This window comes from Strigops habroptila, chromosome 5 (assembly GCF_004027225.2).
Source record: "Strigops habroptila isolate Jane chromosome 5, bStrHab1.2.pri, whole genome shotgun sequence".
In the NCBI taxonomy this organism is placed as follows: domain Eukaryota; kingdom Metazoa; phylum Chordata; class Aves; order Psittaciformes; family Psittacidae; genus Strigops; species Strigops habroptila.
Genome location: NC_044281.2, coordinates 65,832,042 through 65,845,185, shown reverse-complemented (window position 1 = coordinate 65,845,185; position 13,144 = coordinate 65,832,042). Strand labels below are relative to the sequence as shown.

General features: G+C 41.3%; 2 protein-coding genes across 8 annotated transcripts in view; both read left to right on the top strand.

The window, feature by feature from the left end:
• Positions 1-6,016, top strand: part of LOC115607945 — a 28,119-nt gene extending 22,103 nt beyond the window's left edge. For all 7 annotated transcript variants that reach the window (XM_030485866.1, XM_030485869.1, XM_030485868.1 and 4 more), the window contains one exon: positions 894-6,016. In XM_030485866.1, coding sequence (XP_030341726.1) covers positions 894-1,206 — 313 coding nt within the window. In that variant the 3' untranslated portion in view covers positions 1,207-6,016. The remainder of the gene's footprint in view (positions 1-893) is intronic.
• Positions 6,017-11,921: 5,905 nt separating this feature from the next.
• Positions 11,922-13,144, top strand: part of BTAF1 (B-TFIID TATA-box binding protein associated factor 1) — a 44,333-nt gene continuing 43,110 nt past the window's right edge. The window contains exon 1 of the mRNA XM_030485839.1: positions 11,922-12,368. Within this exon, the coding sequence (XP_030341699.1) occupies positions 12,355-12,368 (14 nt within the window). The 5' untranslated portion in view covers positions 11,922-12,354. The remainder of the gene's footprint in view (positions 12,369-13,144) is intronic.

The window sequence follows — 13,144 nt, the reverse complement described above, 5'->3', positions numbered from 1 at the left end:
CAAAAACATTAAAAGCTGTCGTCAATAAGCAAAAAATCAAAATACAGATGTTATATTTAAATCTTCACTGCCATATACAACAAGCTGATGAGTGTTGCTGTGAGGAAGGTCAGACACTGAAACAGGTTGCCCAGAGCAGCTGTGAAATCACCATCCTTTGAGATACTCAGAACTCTGCTGGATATGGCCCCTGCACAAATTCTTTTAATGAGACCTACTTTGAGCAGGTGGCCCTAGGTACTTCCAGAGATCCTTTCCAGTCTTAATCTATGGCTCAGTGAGGGAGAAGATTTTAAAATGACAAAGATTGTTCTGAATTAGCTTTATACACCACTTATTTTACAAAATAAGATACTTGAGAATGAAGAGAATTCAAACCAAAAAGTATATACATCGTATGTGTACTTGTAGATTCTTCCATATGTATTTTGTAGGAGAGTGATTCTCCAATTGCAGAAGAATTAATACTTAAAATATTTGGAGCTATAAATCCAAAGAATATTATTGCCTGTTGAGACTCTGTACTAGAGAGCTACTGTTGCATATCATTCACAAAATGAAAACATGATCTTAGGAACAAAAATAGCCCCTAGGTAAATAAATTCTCAGTAAAGAGGGAATTTTAATTAGAAACAGCACTTGGAAAAAAAACATCTTCTAGTAGAGTTACTTACTAGAAAGCTGTAATTTTAATCACTAGAATTGAAACATTAATATAAACAAATTTGCAATATCCATTAGAGAGGATTTTAATTTTAGGGGGTAAGAAAAAAAAAAACTTTTGAATTGATCTTTCAAGGTTACACTAGTTTAATTTTTAATGGTGGCCACCAACAATAAATCAACTGGTTTGCTTCTAAGGTTTTCATTGTGTATATTTGTTTTTCTTACAGTAATCGACCAAACTGTCCTGAAGACAATAGGAGAATGCATCCCTCAGATGAATTTAATAGAGGAAAAAACAGATTTGCACCATATTCTTCACGAACAATGCATCCATCTTCATCTGTACACCAAGAAGATAGTTCAATAGACTATGAAAGAAAACCTTTTCAAGGTGAAACTATCAGAGAGATTGGACAAAGCAAAAGATTACCAGTTGTAACAGTTGATTATAATTATGGTCTGCCATTAGATTATGGACCTGAAGAGGAAGAGGGGGAACATTACGATTTACCGTCAAGAGACCGCTACAACTGGTACTGAATAAAAAGGTCAATGTTTACTCATCTTAGACTTACTTTTACACGTTTGACTTTGTATGTGGACCAATTTTTTTTGGTTTTTTTGTTTTTCCCTCCACATCAGGAAAATGCAAATTTCAGTAGTAGAGAACTGGTCTCTATTGTAAGATTAGCTTCTACTGATGTTTGGTTCTTAAAATTTATTAGGGTGTATTTGTTTAAGTGTAGTTGGAGACAAGGTCTCAGTACACAGGGAGTTAAAGTAGTTCTTCCTTTTAGTGAACTTGGAATTCTGTACCTTAAACCAAACAACTTTCTGGGTGACTGTAGTTGTGTCTTTTGTTTTACATTTCTTTAAAATGTATGTAATTTCCGGATGCAAAAGTCATAATAAAATACTGCACTATCAGGTAAACTAGCACTGAGATTACAGAAAAAATACTATGAAATGAATGAAACAAAGTTATGTCCACTTCATCCTTTAATTTGAAAATAGCAGTCTGAATTACTGCTTACAAACTCAGCAGCATTGTAGTGTAATTCCAGATTTTCTGTACCATCAGCTGAACTGACCTACTTGCACTCTTTTTTTCATAGAATTTTTCCCAGAATCATAGAATTTTCTGAGAAGACAGAAGCAAATGGAGTTTGAATACTCTAAATGTCAAACTTGCTTTTCAGTAATCTGAATTATCCCATCCTGATGATATGGTTTTTTTTCCTGATCCCATAGGATGTATATGTTTTAGGAGAGCCCAGTGCAAGTGAATTTCATAGTTTTCTCACCAGCATATCAGCTTACCTGTCTCAACTGGCCAAGATCACCAGTGCCTATATATTTACACCTCCTGGTTTGTCAGTCGTATCTGTCTTACTCTCCAGTTCTATTTTTTGCTAGTTTCTTTTACAGCCCAGCACAGTTAATCAGAGTAGAAGAATTAGCTCTTCAGGTAAGTTACTTTTAAGGGTCATGCATTGAAAAGTCTCCTCTGAACTGCCACTTCAGTAGGTATCAAGAAGGTAGTGCAACAAACGGCAACTAAATTCATGCCAGCAGCTGCACAGTAGCACCAACAGCTCCTGCTGTGGATAAAGAAATCTTAGTTCGTAAGATGGAAAAACAGTATTCATGTAAGACTTAGGTGAACTTTAAAAATTACATTTTTCATTATTACATTTTAATAAATTAATATTTTTAAAGGTGTCACAGTAAATAAGGATAAAGCTAGACCATGATATTAAAATAAACTATTAAAATGAATGCTAGATACTTCAGTCATACAGTTAAGAAACTGCCTCAAAAGCCACATAGCTGTAAAGCATTAAGCAAGAGGGTGTAGGTATACCCTAGAAAACTGAAAGAAGTGTTTGTAGCCAGAACCCACAGACCTCTTTTGCCTTTTAGCAACAGCATAAAACGCACATTTCTGAATTCATGGTTCTATGACTACTAAATAATGACTGGATTTGAAAAGTGTGGAATATCTGGCAACTCCTGTTGGTTTGCAACACATGCAAAAAGTTCCTAAAATCACAGGACTCTCTGGATATAAATTCAAACTGCAAATGCTCCATTGCCTTTGCAACTGGTAGAACAACTTCAGCTTTGTTCATTGTACAAAGTAAATAGTTTTCTTGTTTTCACAGCAGCCAGTCAATTGTATTCCCCATTAAATCTCTGATTGTGAGCCTCATTCGTGTGGTTTCAGGAATGAAGCTCCCTATATATAAACCAGTTGTGGAACTGAGCACTAAAATGTTAAGAAAAGGCATTTGTTCCCTTACTTGCCCTTTTTTAAAATCATTTTTTATTTTTTTTTTTTAATGAATGGTAAGCTGAGAATCTTTATCTAGGCTTCTTTATTTGGAGGTGAGGAAGATCCACAACATGGGCTACTATATTGCCAGATTCTTTAAAAAAAGAATAAAACCCCTTCCTGGTATTATCCAGCAGGGAGCTAAGAATTAGGGACTTGTATTACAAGCATTTGGTTTTGGTTTGGGGTTTTTTTTATACTATGTATGCAGTATTCATGAAGTGAAGAAAGAGAAAACATTTGCTCTTCCTATTTTTGTTCTGGGGTTTGAATTACGGGGTTTTTTAGGCTTGAAGTGACCCTACAGTCAATCCTTTGTTACATCAGACAGGGGGTGCTAGGAGTCCCTGGAGAGCTGAAAAAGTTGGTGCACTGCAAAGCTTAGTGCAAAGGGAAATGTGGCATAATAAGTTAGCACTTAGTAGTCAGCATTAGCTGTTACCAGTCCTCTGACAGTTCATGCAGGACCCTCTGAGGGTTTAGATACAGTCAGATTGTATAATTCCTGTTATGTGATAAAGCAAACATCACTTCTGAAACTACGGTGGATTTCTCTTTTCAAACAAAATTAATAGACATGATGTTTCCACAAATGGTTTTGAGCTGACTATATGAAAATAGCCAAAGTTGGGTTTGTATATTACTATTTATATATATGTATTTTAAATATAGGATAAGGCTTTCCACCCTGTTGTTCCTAATGGAATTAGGCAGAGCTGAGCCCACGTAATATGTTACAAACTATTCCTGACATTTATTTCAAATTCCACAGCTGAGACATCACTGCATATTCGCATCTGTAGTATTCAATTACTAATTGATCCACATCGTGGAGAATGAAATGATACGAAATTAAATGCTTCTTGTTTCTTGTATTACAGTGGCACTCATTTAAAAAAAAAAAACCAAAACGACAACAACAAATACCCAAACTTTTATTTGTTTCACAGATCTACAAAAATGTCATAACATTTTGCTGGGATCTTTTGTGTATGTTCTCAGCAAACCTAGAAATAGCTGCTGTTGTATTACAGAGCAATAAAAAGCAAGACTTGGATGGACAGCGTTGGTTTCCCACTGCCCTGAGTGTGAAATCTTGAAGAAAAACACACGGATACAGTAACTCCAGAGGTAGCATGAAATCATTTGAGGGACTTGTAAGAGGGGTTTTACGTATGTGTGTGTGTGTGTGTATGTATATAACTATTGAACTCTGAACTCACAGAAAACTTCTGTTGCTGTGCTGAAGTCATGATTTAATTGGGAGGCCTGATTTTTATTGGGAGGTGAAACCATGGGGCCAGCTCACCCTCAGGTATGATCATACTGAGTTAGGAAATGTTCAGATGGTTCCTGGAAAGTGCTAGGGGAAAGTTTGGATGAGCTCTATGTAGAAGGCTGACTCCCAAGAAGGGCTTCGGGAAAAGAGAGGTCAGCTCCCGCAGAAAGATAGAACACAGGGGTACAACTAAATTTATATGTAGAAATCTGCATTACATATACAGCTAATTTACTTTAGCGTGCAAAGGACAAACAGTTACCTAAAAAAGGCTAGAAAGGTTTGCTTGTGACTGTTTTTCTCTTAGCGGGAGCAAAAAGTAATTGTACTTGTGGCTTCTCATAGGTCATTTAGGATCCTTTCCTGTTTATGTGTATCTAAAGTAACTGCTAGCAAGCTGCAGGGTTTTTTTCATGTGCAAAAGTGATCAGTGATGTGTTACAATTCAAATTTGAGGTGCACTACTAAAACTAGTGTGTCAGGACTGGCAGTTAGCTTCTGAAGATCAGCTCCTTCTTAACTCACCCTACATGAGGCATCCAGAAATGCAGACACCCAAAGATCATTTGTGGTTCAGAATCTGCTAGGTACTAGGGAAGGAAGGAATGTATTCCCCATCTGGGGTTCAGAAAGGGGATATGGATCCCTGGCCACTGTGACCAGCAGTTTATTTAAAATGTTTGTGTAAACAAAAGCAACAGCTTCTATGCTGTTATCAGCCACTAGTGTTTGCTTTCTCTCCAGGCTGACTTACTCACTCCAGTTGTCAGCGGACTGTGCTTTACTGGTTCCAGTGGACAGCAATTACTAAGCCTGCAGATCCCTTTCTTCTTGTGGGGAGACAGGAAAAACAGATGACAAAAAGGAACCAGGTGAGGAGGCAACTTGGATCTCCCTCCTGAGCTGAGCAGACAACGGGGGGGGGTTGAGGGAGAGGGACAGGAAAAAAGAAATATCTTAAAAGAGAAAAATGAAGGAGGAGGGAACATGAAAGTTGTCAGGGGGAGAGAGTTATCAGTGTGAGGGAAGAAATGTGCAAAAGATATATGTGTAAAAAGCTGGTGAAAGATTACTGGGTATAAAAAGAGGGCATATGCTGGAGGAGGAGTTCCTGGCAACTTCTTATCTGGGTCTTTTAAGCTGTGCCTGTGGTTCTGTGTGAGCACCATGCTGATGTAAATAACAGTTATCAAAAAAATACAGGAGCACTCAGACCTGTAATCCTGCAATAAAGTCATGTGGGAGCTTAAAACTAATTAAGGCATCCCTTTAAGCTTTAAATCTAGTCTATGTGTAGTATAATATCCTGAAGATATTCCCTCCAGAATCCAATGAGAATTTCAGACAAACAAGTAGGAAACAACTCCATAAGTCTGTTTCACACATTGAAAACAAGCTAGGTTTTTACTGGATATCATGAATCCCATCATATCTGACTCTGAAAATCAAATCCATTTTTTTTATTACAAATACATACCTGTCTTATTGCACACTTTCAGGACAGTATCAAAACATGCTATAATGTTGCTATTAATGTACCCATGACACAAAATTTACAGTTATGAATTAAAGAGTAACAAATAAATCTGAAGTAATTGCCTCTATAAGAAGTAAAACAAGCAAGTTAATGCAGAGTCATACTGAAAGCAGGAGGCATTTGCTTCCTTTATGAGGAATGTTCAGAACTGAATGCTCCACAAAGGAAGATAGGAAGATGAAAGAGCCACCCGGATAGATAAAAGTTGACACAGATGAGCATGATCCTCATGCAGTTCTTCAAAGGACCTCTTCTAAGATAAACAGAGAGAAGTTTTTACTTCGCCAGTTATACTACCAAGTAAGAGTCTGTACAGCAAAATTAACCCTTAAAGGAGAAGACAAGAGACTACAAGCTATGTTGATATGTGTTAATCAAATCTCAATCCATCTTTGGGATGCACATAGTAGAAAAATAAGAAAGAAATAAGAAAGAAAGAAAGTATAAACTGGTATTGCAAAGTGAATGCTGCAGCTGATTCATCCTTGTCTGCACATCCCAGATCAAAAATGGGACCACCTGATAGGTACATCATGTTGAAGCTATTTTATAGCAATTCTGCTGTACTTCTGATTTTCAGATGTTACGCACAGAGATTTCTAATAGGCCTAAAATATATTCTGAGAAACAGTCTAAAAATCAAAATATTGTTTTCTATTGTTTAATACAGTAAATAGTAAAATATAGAGAGAGCAAAGGATGTGTCCACCAGACTTGTTTTTAAATCCAATTTAAACTCACTAACTGTAGCAGAACTTGTGATGATGGTCACAGATTAGCCTTCTTTTCTATCTTTGAAAAGCAACAGCTTTTGGAAAGAGCTGGACTAAATGTGAAACCTCGGGCCCTGTTTATTCAGCATTATAGTGTGTTTCTGAATCCTTATGTCCCTGATGACAGAGGTGCTTTTCTATTTATGCTCTTTGCATTCAGTTTGTGCACACTGGAATTAGATGCACTCTTTTTTTCTTTTTTTTAAACTGCACAGGCTGATGTCCCTCTTGCTTTAGCTCATGAAAAAAAGAACAATCTGACTACCGAAATAAATAAATAAACCACAAAAAAACACCTTACAACCACACAAGCTTAAATAATAGAAGAACTTAATAAAAGGTCTCTGCTTGTTTCTCTCATGTTATTTTCATGTTGTGTTTTTCCACAGGCCTAAGTAGAAAGGCCTGCAGATTTATAGAAGCGCTTAACCTCATTATTTCCATTTCTCTTTGTCTCTAACTGTGGCTCATTTTCATCTGTTACCTTGACTCAGAAAAGCACACTTAAGAAACCTGACAGGAGCTTTTCTCCCCTTCAGTCTTCTTTCTGGATATATTAATTTTTATAATTGTACACATATCTATATATAAACGTATGTATATGTGCATTATATATCTAAATTTCTGTATATAAATGGAGATCTCTGCTCTCCTAAATGTCAGTGAGAGATCAGGTATAAAGATGCAGTTGTCCATGTGAGTTACTACTTTTAATCTAATACTTCAGAGTTCATAAGCTAGATTTAGTGAATGTACACATACTTCAGTAGCTTTCTTGACATAGGAAGTGGTGTAGTTACTAGTAATACCCTGCAAAGAAAAGTGAAAAGAGGTAGGATTTAAATGTAAACATAAAACTTTGTTTGGAAAAAAGAACAACTGTATGAAATTGACAGATTATATCATTTCCTAAAAGAACATGCCACAGGAACAATAAACTACCCAAACTAGAAAATATTTACTTAAATCAGGAGCATGGATAATCAGGAGCATGGATAGCAGCTGGACAAAACTAAGAAACTTCCAGGTTTTATACATAAAGTCTGTCCAAAGAATATCAGTAATTTAAGTGTTCATCTGTTACAAAATACGGTGGAAAGTAGAGCTGAGTTAGAAAATGAGAAGTTTGGGATCATAGAACTAAATGCTGGAGAAATTACAGACCATGGCTAAGAAAACCAAGGTTGTTGAACAACCTTGTACAACAAGGTCGATCAGTTGTACAGCATGTCTGTTTATAAAGGAGCTTCGCTTCTGAAAAAGTCCATGCGGTCTCATGAGAGAAAATCCCTGGGAACAGAAGATCATGAAAGAGAATTACAAGTTTTCTCTCTCTGTTGTATCAGGAGCCTCTAATTCGGGAAAATTGTCCTGAATGTACGATGTTAAATATGATCAGAAGTCACGAAAACTAATGAGATAATTATACAGCTCTTGTGACATTTGGAAGCTTTTTCATGGTGATTTTCACAAACTGATCGTTACTACAATCCTGTTTGATGTTGAGAAACTGGAGCCCAGTTACTAATCTGTGCTGTGGGTGGCAGCGCCTTCGCCCTGATTTCTCTCTCAGAATACAGCATTTCATTGGTATCTCTGAGGTGCTTCTTGGACTGTGACAGCTATCAGTCAGCATCCAGCCTTCAGCCACCATCACTTATGGTGAAGAACTTACAAGGAAGACCATGTACAAGCTGCCACTTTTTAAGGAGGCTTTCAAGAAGGTTATACAGCTAGTCAGAAACAGAGTAAAAATGATTCAACTAAAAGCATGAGAGTTGGCATGGAAACTAGTGACTCTTAGATGGTAAAAAAATAAATACACATTTAAATAAAAATTAAGCAGAGTAGCAATAAAAAGTATTAATTAGCAAGAAACAAGAGATTATTTAAGAAAAAAATATCCTTCGTCACTCAGAAATCTGATTTTAGTGATATGAGTGAAAAGGGGCCTAACCTACAGAGATAAAATGTAAAATAAAAATTAGCAAGATTAAATAATATTTGAAGAAGAAACAGTTAAATATATAAAAATAAGAATTTTAAGTATGTTAGAAATAGCCTACAAGATAACTGGTTAGCATGCAGACCTCAGAACAGTAAGCATCATTAAGAAATACATGTTGCAAAGAATGTGCACAATTTACCTGCCTAAGATCATAACACATAAATTCATCTCAGAGCAATTTTTCCCCAGATAATCAAAGTAATGACAGTGATTAAGACACCAGCAGAGAAGATGTCTGAACTAACTGCTAAACAGGGACAAGCTTCTAAGCCCAGCTTTTCTTCAGACAAGATTTCCAAGGGAATTTAGAAAACAAGACAGCCACTAAAAAATGTGCAAACTATTACGATAATCTCTTTTATCAGACTAGGACGTATCAAATGTTATACCTGCCTACAGTTACAGACAGTTTGGTGTGATCCTAAGCAATACAAATCTACAAGCCTACAGGACACAAAAAAACTAACTGGAAAAATAAAACTTGAAGACCAGAACATGTAGAAGATTATGGTATGTCAGGAAGGATTCCACCAGGAAAATTGTGCCTCTGTCATCTACTATTTGCACAGCCATAGCATTTGGAAACTGCACCATTTTTTCCCTAGTCTCTGTAGGCATATGTAGCAAATAAAAAAGCTGCAGTCACTATGAATCTGCACACTAAGCAATAAGAGTTCACAGATGGACACAGCTGGCATGAGGAGGAAAACAAAAATAATTGAGATCAATGCAGGAAGTAATGATTATAACATACCAACTGACTAGAAATCATTGAGTTTTAATCTAATTTAGGAACAGGTTTGAGAGAATATGCTGGCACAGAGTGGATTTACAGTGTGAGAAACAGTGTGAGAACACATGGGAAAAGAAACAGGAGAAAATGTATGGCTACTTGAAAAATGGGTCAAAAGAAAACAAATGTGCAAAAAGGATTAGTATGGCTATGAGCAGGTGAACAGATGCACGGACCAAGAATTGGTTTTGAGAGGGTATAGGAAAAGGATTGAGCAGAAGATAGAGGTGAGTATTTAAGTAACGATGTGCTTTACCTAAACGTCACATCAAAATGCAAAAATATATAGTGTGAAACTTGGCTGAATTGTGTTTCAGCCCAGAAAGCCTACTATTAGGTAAATAACAGATCTTCTTTCTGTCTTTTGCAGATTGTTTTGCTTGGACTGCAGTTTATCATCATTTCAGCAAGTACTCACTGCATAAGACCTACCACCAATATTTTTCCTGCACTTATTTTTATCAGGTAGGATAACTCCTACGAAGCTGTTCAAAACAAATTTTATTGCATGTTTCATGTGCCCTCTGCCATAACAGCTATTAAAGCAATGCACAGAATGTTTTTAAGGAACCTAAAAGGAGATAGGGTGTTAGAAATAGCACCTGAGAGTCATCTCAATAACACCCACAGCAGGACAGCATGGCTGCTGATTCCTGGCTAAACAAATGCAGAAATATTATCAGGGATGTTTGTCATGTCAGCAGCATCGAATATGCAAGAAAAATATATCTATCTTCAGCATGCTTCTTTGTTGCGGTTCCCTACCCCAACACCCTGCTGTTCCTCCCCATCACATGGCTAAACAGCAGGCATCCCATCATGTGGAAACATGTACACACACGGGACAGGAGTAGACATACGCCTTGGATCATGGTTGAGGGACTCAGGCAGGTGCACCTACAACACATGATGGCACAAAGGAAGGCATATGTGGTTTTGTAGTACTTCAGGAAGAGGCTCTCGGGCTCCAACTAACCCACTGTATTCTACTACAGGAAGTATATTGAGCTATCTAAAGGTAGTTACTACATCAGAGCCATGACAGGCAAGAGAAAAGGCATTATCTGGGTCATTGAGTGTAGCAGTGTGACACAAACCATCTCTACGCTGAAAATGAAGTCTGTGGTTTGCTCTGGCCACACTGCGTGATGCAGAGCTCTTGGGCTGACTCATATTGCTGGTGTTCGGTTGCCACTTCAACACCAGCTCCTGCTCACCAGAGTGCCCAACCAAAGGATGGGCGAGGAGACAGCAAAGAGGCACCCAGGATAAACGTTATAGAGGACTCAGGCATAAGCTGGACCCACATGAATAAGAATAGATTGAGGTATTATGTACCAGCAGCTTGTTTATACACGCAGATGGCATTAGTATGTCTATTTGGAATACGCATGTTAATAGGAAACAAATGAACGAACCCATACATGAAGAGTTAATTACTATAGGGAAAGGGACACCATCCAGTAGAAAGGCTGGGGGCAAGCAGAAATCCCTATAGAAAGGCTTGGCGTGAAATACACACCATGATGGGCTTTAGAGGAAAACTTTATCATACAGTATTATGCAAATTCATGTATTTATGTGAGTTTATGCATCACAGGAAAGAAAAATCTGTTCTCGTTTTCAATTTATCACATGAAAGGTTACGTGCATCAGCTAACTTTACATCCCTGGGACGTCCCTGATCCCTTTACTGGATGAGATCATTAATTTAAATGATTAGTGGAAGGCTGATTTCTTAATCTGTGTTACTCTGGAGCTGATGGAAGCTGTCAGCACGCACTTGGAAAGCCTGGCCTCCTTCCCAAGGGCTAAGGGGCTAGCTGCCCGGGGTACCGCACGCTCGGCGGAGGGGGCGCCCGGGCGGGACCCTAACGCCCCGTCCTGCTCTACAAACCGCCCGCAGCGCGGCCGGTCCGGACGACGGCCTGCCTGCCTCAGTAGAGGGGGCGACGGCAGGAAGTGGAACAAAACGCGGTCGGTGACTGTGCCGTGCCGCGGAAAGCGGCTGAGATACCCCCCACTGCCCGGGAGCTGGTGCCGGTTAATGAACTGAGTAACCGGAGTGAGCCACCATGAACCCACCCCCAGCGCCCAGCGCCCCCCGGGGGGCGGTGACCACCCCTCGCCCCGGCAGCGTCGCGGTTGCGTCCCCGCGCAGAGGGCGCGGCGCTGGGCGCGCTGCACGCCGGGAGCTGTAGTTTCCGCGGTCCCAGCGTACGCGCCGCAGCACCGGGCGTAAGCTGAAGCGCCGCGCACCTCTGCAAGTGGGGAGTGCCGCGTGAGTTCGCCGAGTTCCCCGCCGCCCTCTCCCGCCATGCTGGTGGGGGAGAAGCACCATCACCCTGTAGACTGGCAAGGAAACGCCGTACTTTGCCTTCTGGTGCCTCGCCTCTTCCCTTGGGATGCGGGACTGGCGCGCCCTCCTTTGCCGCTCCCCCCCATCCATCCTTGCAGATGGTACGCCCCGCCGAAGGCCGGCGCCCCCCCTCAGCCGGCTCGGCAGGCTCCATGGCCGGTCCTGCTCAGTCTGGCCGCTGCGTGCGCCCGCCCTCTTTACTCTTAGAAGCGCTCTCTCCATTGGCTGCGGCCAGACGCTCTTGCCAATCAGGAAGCCGCTATCATGGAGGAAGGGAATAAATACAAGATGGCTGCTCATATAAAACCAGGCATTGGGCTTCGCCCCGGCGATGGGGGAATAGAAGCTTTAACTGGCGCTCCGAGGGTTGTGCACCGCTCCTGCCCGCGCCGCTGCTGCCCCCCTGGGGGGAGCGAGACTCCGACCGTTTCCGGCCACAGCTGCGCTCAGCCGCTCCCCGCGGATCACCGGCGGGGCCGAGGCTGGGTGCGGCGCCCGAGAGGCCCGAGCTAGGCCCTGCGCCCTCCTCCCTGGGAGAGCGGCGCCGGCCCCCCCGCTCACTGTCCCGCCGCTCGCCTCCAGCGAGTCCTAGCTCCGGGCGGCCATGGCCGTCTCCAGGTCGGTAGGAGCCGGGGAGGGTGGGGGAAGGAGGGCCGGCAGCGGCGTCCCGGAGACCCAGGCCTTCCGTGTGGCCTGGGTGCGGGGGTGAAGAGGGGTGTCCGGTTTCCCCCTCCTCTCGTCTCGGGAGCGTGTCGAGGCCTCGCCGGGGCCTCCACGCTCCTCGGCGGCATGGGCCGCCTCGGTGGGGCTTGGGGGTGGCTGCGTGCTCCGGCGCTGGGCTTGCTTCCTGGCCGGGGGTGCCTCCCGTGCCTGGCGCACAGGGAAGCCCCCTGCCTTTCTCAGGCCGCAGGGGCTCTGCCTGGGGCGCCTCGGGCTTCCTTCTGAACTCGACGCCTTCGTTTTGTTGGCCAGTTCTTCCTTCGGGTTAAGCTGCTAGGGAATAGGGGGTAAAGATACGGAGTCTCAAGAACTGGCAAGAAACCGTTTTGCTTTTCGGAGCCCTTAGTTGTAAAGTAACCGAAATAAAATAGGCTTCCATGGAGAAAAGTGATTAGTGTGTTCTGGCTCTGTCTCAAGATGTTGGGTAGTATCTGCTTACACACATGTGCGCTGGGGTGTGCCAGCGTTTAAAGTATTCACAGATACAGAGGTATGTGTTAATAGAGCTGTTTTATAAAAATGCTGAGCACAAATTCCTGCCATCTCTGCTTTTTTTTTTTTTTTTTTTTTTTTTTGTGTGTGTCTGAAATGGGCACGTTAAGCTTCCTGACAGGATAGTTGAAAGGAAACCATGAATCCAAATTAACCTTGGGATAGATAAGCTTCAAGTCACG